This window comes from Neomonachus schauinslandi, chromosome 5, assembly GCF_002201575.2.
Source record: "Neomonachus schauinslandi chromosome 5, ASM220157v2, whole genome shotgun sequence".
Taxonomy (NCBI): domain Eukaryota; kingdom Metazoa; phylum Chordata; class Mammalia; order Carnivora; family Phocidae; genus Neomonachus; species Neomonachus schauinslandi.
In genome coordinates this window covers 136,884,318-136,900,087 of record NC_058407.1, presented here as the reverse complement: position 1 = coordinate 136,900,087, position 15,770 = coordinate 136,884,318, and the positions used below count along the sequence as shown (strand labels likewise).

At 48.0% G+C, this 15,770-nt stretch overlaps 1 protein-coding gene across 1 annotated transcript in view; it reads right to left on the bottom strand.

Annotated features, from left to right (window-relative positions):
• Positions 1 to 15,770, bottom strand: part of DIP2C (disco interacting protein 2 homolog C) — a 209,875-nt gene that overhangs the window by 192,560 nt on the left and 1,545 nt on the right. Inside the window, exon 2 of the mRNA XM_021690907.1 lies at positions 315 to 386. Coding sequence (XP_021546582.1) covers positions 315 to 386 — 72 coding nt within the window. The remainder of the gene's footprint in view (positions 1 to 314; positions 387 to 15,770) is intronic.

The window sequence follows — 15,770 nt, the reverse complement described above, 5'->3', positions numbered from 1 at the left end:
ACCAAAAGTCATGTTTACATCATAAGTGCTTTCATATTTGTTTATAATAAGCATTTTAGAGTAATCGATGTATTCTTGCCTCCTGTAGATGAAATACCTATTAAATTAGGCACATTTACAGAAGAGTCCATGTGCCTCCTGCGTCCACAAAACATGTGCAATCACAGAGGAGTCCTGTGTGGCCAGTGCCACATCAGAAGTGTGACCTTTGTGCAGATTGGGCATGAGAAAGGGTTTGCACTCAGCGGTTTCTCTTGCATGTTACACTGAACTCTTAAAATCAGATGCTTTATGTACTCATGGAGGGTACGTACTCGGAGGCTGGGGCAGGTAGGCTCCGATGAGTTTTGACCTCTTCTTTTCATACCCTTTTTGGGTGATGTCACCTGGAAGAGAAGGAAAGAGACATTCAGAATGGCCTCAGTGACGAGTGGGTCGCTCTTCAGATTTTAAGACACCGCAAGTTATATCTTTTGTGTCTTCTGTTTGCCTTTTAATTATAATTTAAAGAATAAAGGACCTTGTCATTCACCTTGGCCCTCCCCTGCCCTCAAATAGTCATTTAAGTTACATAAAAATCCTTGGTAGGCTCCTGCTTGTCCCAGCCCCTCCCTGCGAGGTCTCGGCTCCCACAGGACCCAGAATTAGTCTGTGATCTTGTTCACACCAGCCGAGCAGAAAGCCTTCCAGTCTGCATGGCTCTCACTAGCTTAGCCAAAGAGACACTGCAGGCATCGATGCTGGGGACAGCCACCCAAACCGTGCTGATCAGCATCTTCCTCCACGGACCAACCCGGCTGGGCAGTCCCAAGGACACCAAACTGCTCGGGTGTTTATGAAAATAAGTGACTCAGACCAAATGAAACATGAAATAAAGCAGGAGAATGTGGGAACTACAGAAATCTGAAGTATGTGAGCAAGGTGCTCGTCCTTAAAGCAAAAATTGAAATGTTAAAGCCAGAGGTTCACATGCAGAAAAGCAAGGGGTAAACACGCTGACGTTTTCCCCAAGTGCTCAGTACCTAGGACAAAGCAACCTGTGGAACACACAACAGCCTTTTCTAATTTTAAGTGCTAATACACAAAATGAATATTTTGTAGCATTTTTTCCCCCAATATTCTGATCAAATCATCATTCCCAGAAGAGCTAAACAGTCAAGTTTTAATAAAAATACAGATTGGTGAATTTGCTTTTTCTGATGACATACGCTCACTAAATTTGAGCAAACCATAAAGCACCCTGAGTGTATGCTGACTGACCCGACAAACTCACAGCTCCCACTGTGAGTCGTGTGCACCCCATGAAACGCACACCTTGTTTTAAACAACAGAAGTCTGTGGAAAACGTTGTCCGCTATCAACCGGCAAGCAGCCTGATGCTATCAGCATGTCCGCGGGCCACCGTGGATGAGCAACACTCACCGCATGGCCCTCCGGTGAACACGCACTACGGCTGGGCCCACACCCACCCTCAGCATCGAGGCTGCTCGGCTGCTTTTGGACGTGCTCCATCCAATCCCCCATTTTATTTATTTATTTTTAAAGATTTTATTTATTTATTTGAGATAGAGCGAGAGAGAGAGAGCACGAACAAGAGGGAGGGTCAGAGAGAGAAGCAGATTCCCCGCTGAGCAGAGAGCCTGACATGGGGCTCGATCCCAGGACCCCGGGATCATGACCTGAGCCGAAGGCAGATGCTTAACCGACTGAGCCACCCAGGCGCCTCTCAAATTCCCCATTTTAAAAGGATGCCTAAAATCTCAATAACCAAAAACCCCATGTGCACACACACTCTGGAGCGTGTTTGCAATTTCAGGAAAAAGGACTAAGTTATTGAATTAGGACACTGGCTGGGAAGTGTTGGTCACGGGTCACACCTTCTGATTCCTGGCCACGACCAGTACACCTCTTGTCACGTTAAAGACAAGAAAACATCTTTGAGGAAACAGCATAAAACCAATCTGCAGAAGAAACACCACCGGGATAGGGAAGTGCTGTGGCTAGCGGGGACCACACGGGGGTCAGAGGCGGACAGGCCCCCCCAGGCTGCTTCACATCAGCCTGCCCGAGCACAGGGGACAGCGAAGCTCCCATCCTGCTCACAGTCAGAGAGGAACGTTCTGCCCTTAGAGGACACGGCAGTAGACACCAGAGGCTTCTCCCAGCCCCACGGACCCTGAGAAGCAGTTCCCTGTGGGCTCCCTGTCCCTCACTCCCCATGCTCTCCCCACAGCTCTCTGAGCACAGTGCTGGTGAGGAATCAGTTCATTTCCTGCTCCTTCATCCTCCACAGCGCATTTCCCCAATTCAGAGCCCGTCTGCTCCCTGCAAGGGAGGGGCCAGGACATCAGGGACGGGCAGAGGGGCACACAGGTGGGGGCGGACCATGGGGCCACAGCGGTCCTGAGTGGCCCCCTTCCCTGGCCATCCCCCGGCCTCCCAGTGGCTCTGCACAATTCCAGGCCCAATCCCAGCCTGAGTAAACCAGCACCTTTCACGGTTTGCGCTGCACCCAAAATTCAGCTCATGTTTTAAAAATGTCTCAGATGGGGCACCTGGCTGGCTCAGTCAATAGATTATGCGACTCTTAGAGTTCGAGCCCCACGTTGGGCGTAGAGATTACTTTGAATGAATGAATAAATAAGGAATAGAAATACATTTGCAGGAGCACCTGGGTGGCTCAGTTGGTGAAGCATCTGCCTTCAGTTCAGGTCATGATCCCGGGGTCCTGGGATCGAGCCTCGAGTCGGGCTCCCCTCTCAGGGGGGAGCCTGCTTCTTCCTTTCACTGTCCCTCTATGCGCTCTCTTGCTCTCTCCTCTCAAATAAAATCTTTTAAAAAGTCCCAGAAGAACATGTAAGTATTGGGGGAGGAGGTCCTCACTTAATTTTCGGCATAGGACAACCTCAAAGGAATATCAGTTTTTACTGTCTTACTCGGGAAGCTCCAATTATTAAGACCTTAGGCCTCAGGAAAACAAGCCTTTTCCTGGTGAAACCAGGACTGTCCATGGAATTGGAAGAGGTCAGTGTCAGTCCCGCAAAGGCACATCCACACAGTTCCCGGCCCTGCGCAAGTTCCCGGCCCTGCGAAGTCCCCAGCCCCGCGCAGAAAGGGCTTGGCAGCGGGAGGAGTCCCTGCTTCCGAGCGGGCGAGTCATGTTGGCCCCACTATGAAACCATGCTCAGAAGCAACCGGCTCACAGGGGATTTCCAGATACCACTCTCAGAGACCCCAGGTTGCTAACAGCTCTTAAAACCCTTAAGTGTGGAAAGACAGACACTTTTTATTCGGTAACTTCATCTAAATCAGGGGTTGCCAACTACAAATGCAGCTTGCGGACTGTTTTTGCAAAGGAGGCTTGCCGGGCACGTAGCTGTGCTCCTTCATGTGCACCACAACCTGGACCGCAGTGCCCACACAAGCTTCCCAGCCACTGTCCCACGACCCTGAATACCTTTAGTCCTTGTAACAACTGGTTTCACAGGTAAGAAACAGACACCTATCGTGCTCATGTTTCTCGCCCAGGGCCCCAGATCTACGAAGAAAACACACTCTGACCAAATCTCAAACGACTTCCCATCGAAACCACACCTGGAACCTTGCACCCCGCAGGTGTGGATGTGGTCGGTGACCCTGCCACCTGCCCAGGACACGCCCCCCGCGTCAGAGCCCTCCCAGCCTTGGCTCCAGCCGTGGCTGGGCTTTCCTCACGCGGCCTGGATGGCTGCTTACGGTCTCTGTCACATATTCGAGCAGCTTATCCTCAAACCCAGGGCATGAAGCCTTCACGGGCCAGCGTCCTGCAGAGCCGAGCCCCGGTCCCGCTGGTTTACAAGCTGCACTGTGCACGGATGTCACAGCGACTCCAGTAACCAGCTGGACGCAGTCTGCGTGCATCCACAGGACAGAGGGTCACTGGAGAGGACCCTCCATGACCCCATTATTAACGTGTCTGGGACACAGCTGGTGCGCGTGCTCCCCCAGAGGAGCCAGTGCCTGTGGCAAGGGGCCAGGGTCATTCGGGCACCCCAAGCATCAGGGCTGAAAATGCCCTTGCTACTTTTCTCTTCCGTGGAGAAAGTCCGTTATCTGTAACTCTGCAACTACTTGAGCATCTGGTAGACAGCAGTCCCATGGATTAGCGGTAACGACCTCTCTCTGCAAATTTATATAAGCAGACTTTCTAGCTGGGGGCTCTTCCATTTGGCTCTGGTTCTGAAGCATCCAGTGACGATTTCTGTGCAGGTAGGTTGAGAAAGAGTAGATCGATGATTGATACATGGAAGAAAGACGGATGGGCAGAAGGAAAAAGGGTGAAGGGACACACAGGATGGACCCAAGGGGCTGGCTTTACACACAACTTGCCCTCCTGGACCACTCCCGGGGCTCCACCCCAGGCTGACCTACATTCAACACCACGATGTCACCATGACAACACAGCTTCTCCATCATCTTCCATCAGTTCAGGCTGAAGGATTGATGGGCGCCCCCTTCTCTTCCTCACCCTGGATCTGCAACGAGCACACAGCCTTCAGGGTAAAACTGTAAATCTGAGGCACAAGGCTGTCTGCGAGAGGAGCCATCTTCCCTGTCACGTGTCTAAGCAAGAGTTTATTTAACATCTGTGGTGCCCCAAGGACTGTCCCACAGCTGACAGCAGGTTGGTGAATGCTCGCTCACTGCAGAAGCGAAAGACCATGTTAGTCCAGGGACACCAACCACAGGACCCTGTGCTTGAGTATTCACCATGTACAACCCAAATGGTGTATTTCCATGCTTCTGAGCTCGAGACACCTGTCCACCTAACACCCTTTCATTTCAGGAGTAAGGACACAGGACAGAAAAGTGCAGAAATCATCTCTCCTCAGTGAGGAGAAAACAAAAGTGATCTTTTGAAATACTTTCCATTTTATCAAGAGTATTTAAATTATTATCCTTAAAGAAGCGCTTTAAGACTTAAAATTCAGCAGGAGAAATTAAAGTCATGTGTTCTGTTACAAAGAGAAAAGATTTGCAGACAAGTCTTAAATTTAAAATGAAAACCCAAGTAAAGCAAAACCACCAATACACAGCAGAGTAACACGGAGATCATTCTTCTCCTCTTCCCCAAAGGAAGCATCCTCTTACTCATACCGTAGCCCAGACTTCCAAGCAAACCCCAAGTCCTAGAAAAGGGAAGGTCAAGCAAATGCCAGACTGAAGTGGACACTGCAGGGCCCCCATCTGTCCAACCTGGCCTCACTCCAGAAACTCGGGCCCCCCAGGGATCTGTGCAGAGCCACCCGCCCTGTGATGCCTGACCGAGATGGGAAAGCGCGGACAGCCATGGGATCTCCACGTGACCGGACGTGCCCCAGAGTGGACCGCGTGCCACGAGCTACCTCCATGCTGGGATCATTCAGGGTAAACCGACCAGCTTAGCAGGATGCTTTCCATTCCTGGTGTCAGGACTATTTCTTCTTTTGAAGCTGGAACGAATGCTTTGTATAACAAAGCAATCATTCCCATGTTTGGAATTTCACGGCTGTCAGGAACCTTCCTAACATCCCTCTAAGCTGATGGCTTTATAAGGTATAGGGAGCACCCTGGAAGGCACTCTCCCTCTGGCCCGGCTGCTGAAGGCGTGTTAGCTGGCTCTGTGCTGAGCTCTTCTTCATGCAGAAAGAGACTGTGACGTCTGTGCACGCACCCACCTGCTCAGGGAGTGGAAGCAGGTGGACCTGGGACCCTTCTGTCTGTGGCAACGTGGTCTCGTTGCTACCACTCTTTTGGGTCCGTGGCCACGTCTTGTCTCACTAAGGGCAGGGAATGAGGGAAGACATATACAAACTGTTGCATCCAAGAAATGGTTCTTGGTCGTAACATGAGATACATCAGCTGGAGGGAAATGCTTGGTGTCTCTGAGCCTCAGGAGATGGCAAAGTGCATCTCTGCAGGCAACTCTGAGCAAAGCAAACCGGCCACGTGCCCGGCCACTTCTCCAGATGGTCAGGCATGGTGATGCAAGCCCGCCGCTCCTCCTCCTTGAAGCGAGGAGCCACACTGCCCTCCACATTTGGATGAGGTACAACACAGCACAGAGTCACCTTGACCTTCAGGAGACCCAGAATCTGACTGGAGCCATGCTACTGCTCAGCAAGGACCCCCCCCCGCCCCACCTGTGGCTCTCACCTGCACCCAATCTCGACCTCAGAACTTTGGAACACCATGTAAAGGGTCCGGAGTTTTATTCCCATTCATTCCTTCATCCAGCAAATATTTATTAACACCTACGATGGGCCAGGCAATCGGTAGAGGGCAGTAAAGAAAACAGCCCCACCACTAAATGTTTGCTTAATGAAAGATTAGGTAAATAACAGTTCTATTTTCACTTTGAAACTTTTTTAAAGGTCAAAATAGGGGCATCTGGGTGGCTCGGCTGGTTAAGCATCCAACTCTTGGTTTCAGCTCAGGTCATGATCTCAGGTCGTAAGATCAAGCCCTGTGTTGGGCTCCCTGCTCAGCTTGGAGTCGGCCTGAGATCCTCTCCCTCTGCCCCTCCCCGCTGTGCGTGTGCACGTGCTCTCTCTCTCTCCCCAAAATAAATAAATCTTTAAACAAACAAACAAAAAGTGAAAACAAAGTAGTGACTAAGTTAATGATTTCAATGACATTCTTAAATTGCCCCATCTGGCCAAGTAATGGGAAACAAAACTAGAGATGGAGTTTGTGTTAGAAAGAGTGAGAATGGCTGAATATGACCTCCCTCTTGTTGGTGTCAAGATACAGAATGTGCAAAGATTTTTAAATAATTTTATTTTCAAATTATAAATACATATACATACATGTATACACATACATATATACATATACACACATACATACATACAAACATTTATTTATTTTAATCCTGCTTTCTAAAATAATGGCTCAGTTCTAAAAACAACTGCCGTTAATTTGAAGGATCTGGGGGATGGGGAGGAGAAAGGAGGGCAGATATACTGGAAGACGTGTAGACGTGTGATAGGCTAGTTATTTCAGGTAATTTTATACAGTCATTATTTCTCTTTGTGAGACCAATGAGCTGCAGGAGTTCCTGCAGCAAACATGCTGAGGCTTCCTGTGTGCAAACTCATTTGCAAGCAAAGCCAAAAATACCGAGCTGTTGGGAATAAAACATCTGGATACATCTGGATAGTCCCGGCACATAATATGTGGCAATTATTAAAAATACATGTTATTCACTGAGGCTGTTGGAATCAAGAAACCTCTGCTGGATATTTGAGTACACAGGTGTTTAAAGTTAATTTTTTAATCTTTACAAAGTAACATATGTTGGCACCGTATATCCCAATCCTAGAGGAAAGAGGAGCACAAAGAAAGAAAAAAAAACCCACTTCATATAAAATAAGAAAAAATAAGCAGTAACCAAAGTCTAAATCAAACTACAAAACTGGCTTGCACACGGGGTCATGTTGCAGGTTAGCTTGCAAAGCAAAGCAGCTCAGAGAAGCCAAGGGCCAGGGTGGAAAAGTACAAAAGTGAAATTATACTTCCCTTCCACACCTGCTACATGCCAGGCAGTGTTCTCCGGACCTGGCAACAGCAGAATACAAAACATAAAACCTGGCGCCTGGGTGGCTCAGTTGGTTAAGCGACTGCCTTCGGCTCGGGTCATGATCCCGGAGTCCTGGGATCGAGTCCCACATCGGGCTCCCTGCTCAGCGGGAAGTCTGCTTCTCCCTCTGACCCTATCCCCTCTCATGCTGTTTCTCTCTCTCTCTCTCAAATAAATAAATAAAAAAATTTAAAAAAAACCCAAAACATAAAACCCTTGTCCTCATGGCACTTGAATCCAAATTCTCCCATGGTAACAACTTCTCCATCATCCACATGCCATGCATCAGCCACCTGTTTGTCAAGCTCCACCACTGCTAACGACTGGTCACCGCACAGAAGGTGAGATTATTAGGAGGGAAAATTTGGAACGAAGCCTGCATGAATCTTGATTGCTAAATGAGCTAAAATGAGATTTGGATGAACTGCACAAACCTACCATGAACTTTCAAGAGACAGTAAAAAGTATTTCCAACTGAACAAAAATGAAAACCAAAATGTGTGGAATATAGCCAAAATAGTGATTAGTTGCACACTTTCCGCATTAAAGGTTTCTATCTGAAAAGAAAGGTCTCAAGTCATTAATCTAAGCTTCGACCTTAAGAAAATAGAAAAATATATATATAAATAAACCCCAAACAAGTGAAAGCAAAGAAATAAGGAAAGCCAGAAATCAAAAACAGAAAAAAAGAAAAATCAGTCAAATCAAAAGCCTACATAGAAAATCCCAAGGAATCTACAAAATTAACCCCTAGATTTATTAACTGACTTTAGCAAGGTCACAACATACAAAATCAGATCCTATTACTATATACTAGCAACAAATATTTGGGACTAAAATTTTAAAAACGTTTTACATTTACATATCATTCACAGTAGCTACATAAACAAGAAGTATTTAGCTATAAATATAACAAAACATGCAAAATGTGTATGGGATCTGTGGGATCGTGGAGAATCTGTATGCTGAGAAGTACAAAATGGGGAAGAAAGAAATAAAAAAAGATCCATACAGATTGAGACACACACCGTGTCCATGGAATGGAAAACTCAGCATAATAAAGATGTCAATACTCTCCAAATTAATGGATCGATTGAACGTGATCAAATTAAAATCCTAGCAGAATTTTTTTTTAGATATACACAAGCTAATTCTACAAGTTATATGAAAAGTCATAAGAACTACAATAGCAAAAAATTGATAGAGAATAAAGTTGGAGAATTCATACTACCTGATTTAAGATTTATCACAAAGTTAACAATAATCGAAACAATGTGGTATTGGCAAACAAACCTACAAATAGACACAAATATGACTAATTGCTTTTTGACAAAGGTGCAAAATGAATTAAATAGAGAAAGGAGAGTCTTTTCATCATGGTGCTGGAATAAATGGACATCTATATGCAAAAAAAAAAAAAAAAGAATCTCAAGCTAACCCTCACAGCTTCTATAAAAATTAACTCAAAATGGGTATTAGATCTAAATGTAAAACAAAACTAAAATTTTAGAAGAGAACATGGGAAAATCGTCATGAGTTTGGGTTAGCAAAGAATAGAAGCATTAAAAAAAAGTGGACTTTTTTAAAATTTAGAAATTTGTTCTGAAAAAGGCACTCCTAACAGAATAAAAACTAAGCTAGTGACCAGGAGAAAGTGTTTTCAAACCATACCTCTAACAAAGGACAGACAGCATCCCCATGAAGAACCTGGCAAAGGCTTGAACAGACCCTTCCATGGTGTGGATAAGCAGCTTGCCAGTAAGCAAAAGAAAACTCACAGATCTGGACACCAAAAAGAGAGTCAGTTTTCCCTTCCCTAGATGTTAATTTTAAAAACAAGACAAAATCCTATCAAGAAGAGTAGATGTGGCATCCTGTGCTATAAGGCATGGGGTTTCCAAGCTGGCAGAAAACCAGGAGGGGTCCCCCACTCAGAGCACCACCTGCCTACCCCAGACAGCACCCAGCTGGGCACCTGCAGAGCCCATGGTTTGTGCACAAGGAAAGAGAAAACAATTTCAACAACATTCACAAGTATTTCTCCAGCTCTTAACTTCCTGTTCAACTGGAAAGGGACCTACATTTTGATGGACCTTTCACAGAAAATTAGGTTGCACTGCTAACACTTTTTAATTCCTTTCAAGAAGAATATTCCTGCCTTGTTCTCCCCCTAAGGTTTTCATAAAGACTCTCTACACACCTGATAAACTCTGCAGCCCATAATGGCTTTCCATCTGGACCCAGGGACTCAGCCTAAACTTCTGCGTCTCTGACTTCAAAGCCAAGTCAAAAGGCACATTCCCACAGTGATTCTTTCACCTGAGAATTACACTCTGGTTTCCTGATCGCGCTTAACTGAGAAAGTCAACTCCTTTCTATTATTGGGTAACAGATAAAACCGGTTTATCTTTGTGAATGAAGAGACCATTGCATAGGAAGACCTCCCCCTTTGTCTTCTGGAAGCATGCAGACCCCACACCTCAGCCTCCACCCCCAGTGCCTGCCTGACCAGAGTAAGAGCGAACAACAGAGAATATTTATCCCCCAGGCTCCATGATGCATGTAAGTCATTATCAAATCACTGCTGGGCAGAAATCTGTTCAAAAGCTCTGCAGAAGATACAGACCACACTCCAACAGACACAGGAGGACAGCCACCACAAGGAGGAGGGTGTTTGCTCCCACACCCCAGGTCAGAGCTGCTTCCTGATCCCTTCACGCAGAAGGGCGAGGGCGAGCCCTCCCAAACACACTGCGACCTGCTGTTATGGGGTGGAGTTTTGAAGTTTTGGGGTGAAAATACAGTGTGTGGTTCAGCACCAAACTGTGAGGATTTCATTGCCAGCATCCACGTGAGAATCAAGTCAGTAAAAGATGAATAAAAACAGGATCCTAAAGCCACAGGATGCCAATTCGGAGGAAAATACCCTGAAAACTCAGTGACCTAAATTATGAATAATGAGACTTTTTCCTGGTATTTTGTGTTATCTTACTCGGCAACTAAATAACTCAGTGTATCTTCCTTTTTTTTTTTAAAGGAAGCATAACATAAAGACTGAGTAATAAGACGTGACAGCTAACCTGGTTCTTTTCAGCTTCATATTAAAAAGAGGAAACAAACCAAAATTCCTGAGACATCACACCTGAGGCTTGCATTGTCCTTTTCCTTACATGGCGAACCCTCAGCATCCCAAACAGCACCCCAAGGGAAGCTCTTTACATTTCTGTTTCTTGACACTCAGAGCCCCTTTCAGAGCTCGTGTGAATGAGTGGTGCTGGGTTTAATGACTTCATTCATTCAAACATCTGAGGACGTGACTTAGCAGACCCTGCAGGTGAACGGGGTCCTACTCCTGCCGCAGGAGGCCAGGCACTCACAGGACATGCATCCGAGCCTCTGTTGCAGCACCTGCTCGCTGCTCAGGAGCGGGCCCGCCCCGGAGGAGGAAGGGATCCAGCTACACGGAGAGCACCCTTGTCTGTCGTGGCTACCGGGGGCTCTGAGGAGCGATTACAATTCCAAACTGTTAAAGGCAACACCCAATAAACAAAAAAGGGATTAGTAACACTCCTCAATAGCTCCAACCCCTTTGGAACACTCTGTAGCCACAAACACACGAGCTGGGGACACGCCACAGAGGAGATGGGGCTGCCTCTGTCCTGCGCGGCCACACGCGAGCCGGCCACAATCGGGGTGAGGCCGCCAGCTTCTCGATCTATTAACCTCACCTCTCGCTGCACAGCCCCAGCCCAGAAAAAAATGCATCAAGCTTTCCCTTCTTGCTGTGTATCGTGACAACCGTAAGTATACTAAATATGCACTCTATCATGAGGATCATTCCATAATGTACAAAAATATCAAATACACCCAAAACTAATAGGATATTGTATGTCCACTATACCTCAACAAAATACCACTGTAAGGAGTAAGAAGGATTGGCGAGCGGTTCTCTTTTTCAAAGAAAAGGGAGAGAGCTACAGCAGAGCACCACAGGCATCTACAGCATCGAGTGTCGGCCCGAGGAGATGGAATGGAGGTTAACGGGGCAGGGGTGCGTGGCAGCTAAGGCCGTTCGTGTGCGGGGGGCACAGCTGGGTGAGGACTGTCATTAATATGGCGCCACCACGGTGCGCAGTCCAGCGCACTCCCACACGCAGCCCCTCAGGAGACACATCTGGACAAACTCGTGAAACACTCAGTCCCAACTCGCCGGAACACGATCGTGGATGAATACCAGCCAGTACTCTAACCCTCTGTATCCCCCGAATGCAGGATTTTAGTCTAAACGAGTGTAACTGAGTGTGTAAGATTTACGAAAAGTAGACAGGCTCAGTGAGGCTCGAAGAAACCACGGCAGAACTGTTTTCCTGCCCCTGTCTCTCGTATAAAGTTTGCTACTCAAATTAAACATTTAAAATCCTGGGAAGAAAAAACAGTATGTGTGTATGCACGCAATTCTGTCTGTATCTGTGTGTGCGTGACTGTATACATGTGGGGGCATGTGTGTCTGTGTGTGCATATATGTATGCATCTGTGCATGTCTGTGTGTATGTGTGTGTGCATGTCTATATGTGCATGTGTCTACCTCTGTATGCATGCATCTGTGCCTGTGTGGAGGTCTGTGTGCATGTCTCTGCATGTATGTATGTAGGCATGTGTCTGGGTATGTCTCTGTGCATCTCTGTTCACACGTGTGTATACACATGTATGTCTGCATGTGTGTGCATGTGTCTGTGTCTACGTGTGCATGTGTGTATACACATCTCTGTGTGCATGTATGTGCACGTCTGTGTTTATGCAGCTAAACTGAAGCCTTTTAAAAAGTGGTTCTCTTTGGATAATGCCTATTTATCAACTTCTTGGCACTTTATAGGCAAAGACAGCTAATGAAGTACAGTCACCATTTTTAAAAACCCTCTAATGAAACAAATTACAAACTCAGTGTCATAGAAAAACCAGGAGGGCTGACACTTTGGCTGCAGTAGAAGCCAGTAACTTCAGGAGGAAAGGGGAGAAAACTGAGAATTTTAATTTACACTTTGGAATATCTCATTAACCCAGTCCTCTAATAATTACTGTATAAACCACAGAGCCCTGGGGGAACGTGGTGCGCTGAGACACGGAAGAGAAACACTCTCGAAACCTGATTGGCTGCTGCACACACCCCCACGCGCGCCCCACACATGCTCCATGCACGTGCCCCACGCACGCGCAATGCGCACCCCACGCACGCTCCATGCAGGCGCCCCACTTGCGCTCCACACACTCCCCACGCAAGCTCCACACACGTGCCCCATGCACGCTCCATGCGCGTGCCCCACGCACGTGCCCCATGCACTTCCCACATGCGCTCTACACCCCAACAGCGAGAGTGGGAGGCCAGCCGGGTCAGGCCCCAGCTCACCAAGCCCGTGGCAGAACCACACACGCACATTTAAATATACACTTCTGGGGCACCTGGGTGGCTCTGTCAGTTGAGCCTCTAACTCTTGATTTCAGCTCAGGTCCTGATCTGAGGGTCCTAGGATCAAGCCCTGCGTCAGTCTCCCCACTGCTCAGCGGATTCTCTCTCCTCTCCCTCTGCCCCTCCCCCTGCTCACTCTCTCTAAAATAAATAAAATATTGAAAAACACGCTTCTGAAGGCATTATGTGAAGAAGTAAATTCAAAAAACCTCAAGAACACAGTTGTACTCAAGCCCGGACAACTTGTGACATGAACACCACCGTCCACATCTCTCCATAGCGGGACCTTTCTTATCTCCAGTGTCCAATTCTAATTATAATTACCTGTGTTTTTGAAGGGAAAGTGACACAAACACGAACGGATCATTATAAAATTCTCAGTGGTGAGAACCAGGGAAAGAATACAAGTGGCGAAGAGGAACGTGCCTATCAACAGGAGCTACATGTAAGCGTGTTTAAAATGTCCACAAATGAGAGAAGCAGAAGGCGAGAAACAGGAGAGAGACACAGGAAAGGAAAAGCAGTTGTGGACCACGAGTGGTAGCCATGAAAACTCACGGTCCTACTTCCGATTCGTCACCAAGAGCTCGGTTCTCCCCTTCCTGAGAAAGGGACGGCGGCCTCACAGGACCAAGAGGAGGTCCACGGCGCTGGCACAGGACGCAGCCGGGTGATCTCTGGCACACAAACATGGACTCCTCAGAAAGGAAACGAACCTTGTCTCCTCACCCAGCCCCATGGACCGCCACAGAGAAACACGCAGAGCCTTCGTGGTCTTTGGATTCTGTGGAACCATCCACAGAGCCCTCAGATCCTCCCGTGACCTGGTGATGGGCCAGTCCCAAGCCTGGTCTTACTCCTTCCTGCACAGCTGGACTGCGGTCCCAGCTTCTTCCACAAAATCAGGCATGTGCCGGCGTGTGCCGGGCGTGGCTGTGAGACTGGTTGGTTTCATCAGTCAAGTGGTGATGCCGTGATGGGTGAGCTGCTGGCTCCAGCCCGTCCCTCCCCACGCTGCCTGAGTGCAGAGCCCACCACGAAGGTGGAAGGTGGACCCTGGGCCACCAGCACCTGGTCCCACAGGCATGCCTAAGGCCACCTGCTGGCCAAGAATTCCACAGGAGTTTGAAGTCAGCCATTAAAATCCTGGATTTGTTACAGCAGCTGGAGTTAGGAAAAGTCATCCAAACCCCATTATCTTTAACTAGATCCTAATTGTGTGAGATTACTTTAGACAGCTGGGGACTTGAGATCAAAACACACCTGAGCATGAGCACCTTACAGGCACCAGCAGGGGGCCCTGGACTCCACCGCCTTCCTTCCCTGATGGATCCTACACACAAAACAGGCACTGCATCTGGTGAGCACCTGCTGTATGCAGTTTCCTTTGATCCTTACAGCAATCCAGATGGTACCTGAGAGTGCTCGTACTTTATGGGGGAGATCTCTCCGGGGTTCAAGGAGGATGGTTGCAGATCTAGCTGGTGGGGGACCAAGGGTTCCAACCCTGGCCAGCTGACCCCAAACTCTATGCGCTCAGGCTCTGGGACATAAAATTTTCCCCTCAAGGGCCCGATCAGTTTTCTGTTTTTAGTCATTTGCCAAGGAAAAGAACACCAAATAAAGGAAATACATTAACTGAAAACAAAAACAAAAACAAAAACAAAAACAAACCGCTGGTGTGTTACCAAATTTTAATACAGTAAAGGCTACATTGGTGATAAAAGTCACCACCAAATCTGTGTGTTGCCAGTTTCAAAAGCCTTTCAAAGGCGTTACTTCGTCTGCCCTACAACTTGGTGCCGAGAACACTGCTAACAGCTAAAAAACCAAAGCCCAGAGAGGTTAAGAGTGGGAATCTTACTCACCACTGTTTTCCCATAGTGGATACTCAGTGCATGCTGAACAAATGCACAGAATGTGGATGCTCTAACGGTTAACCACCCACTGAGCTTGGGGGTGACGCCCATGTCAGGGCTCTCGCCCCACAAGGTCGGTGTTGCTAACGCACCTCACAGGGACCTGAGGCTCCGAACCTGACCTGCCTGTCCTCACACAACACAGAGCCTCTGGCCCGGGTTCCGCGGGAGGCTCTCTTGCCCAGAGCTCGGCTCCGAGTGGATGCCGCAGGGACACCTACATGGCTATTCACACATCGGCTCTGAGCGGCACCAGACACGAGACGGTCCATTGAACAGCCAGGCAGCAGTTAGAAATAAATCGACTTTCCGGATGGAAGCAATCCTCAAGGGTGAGCGTAGACCTCCAATGTGGGCAACGTACCCCGCCACGCTCTCCCTGACCCCCATTCCCAGCCACGACCTTGGTGAGCCTTCACCCTCGCTTCTGACCATCTCCCACCCAGAAGGTCCCACACATTCTCCCACTGAGAGTATTCTCAGCCTCTCCTCTGAATTCCTGCTTAACCTGGGACTCCTCACAACGTGTTGTGAACGGTGCCCATAGCCCCTGGATCGATGGTGATGGAGAAGCAAGGGGTCCACGCCTGCACCCCCAGGGGCCCCGCAACGTGACCACACAGCCACAGCCCTGGCCCGTGCCTGTGTCCCAGCTTCCGCGCCTCAGTTACGTCACTGTCCCGTCCCAGACCCGTCCCGACGCTCTGAGTATTCATACAGCCGCTGACAGACTCCCTCACGTTCTGCCTTTCCGACCTCATCAGGAAAACCGTGATTCCGAGTGTTA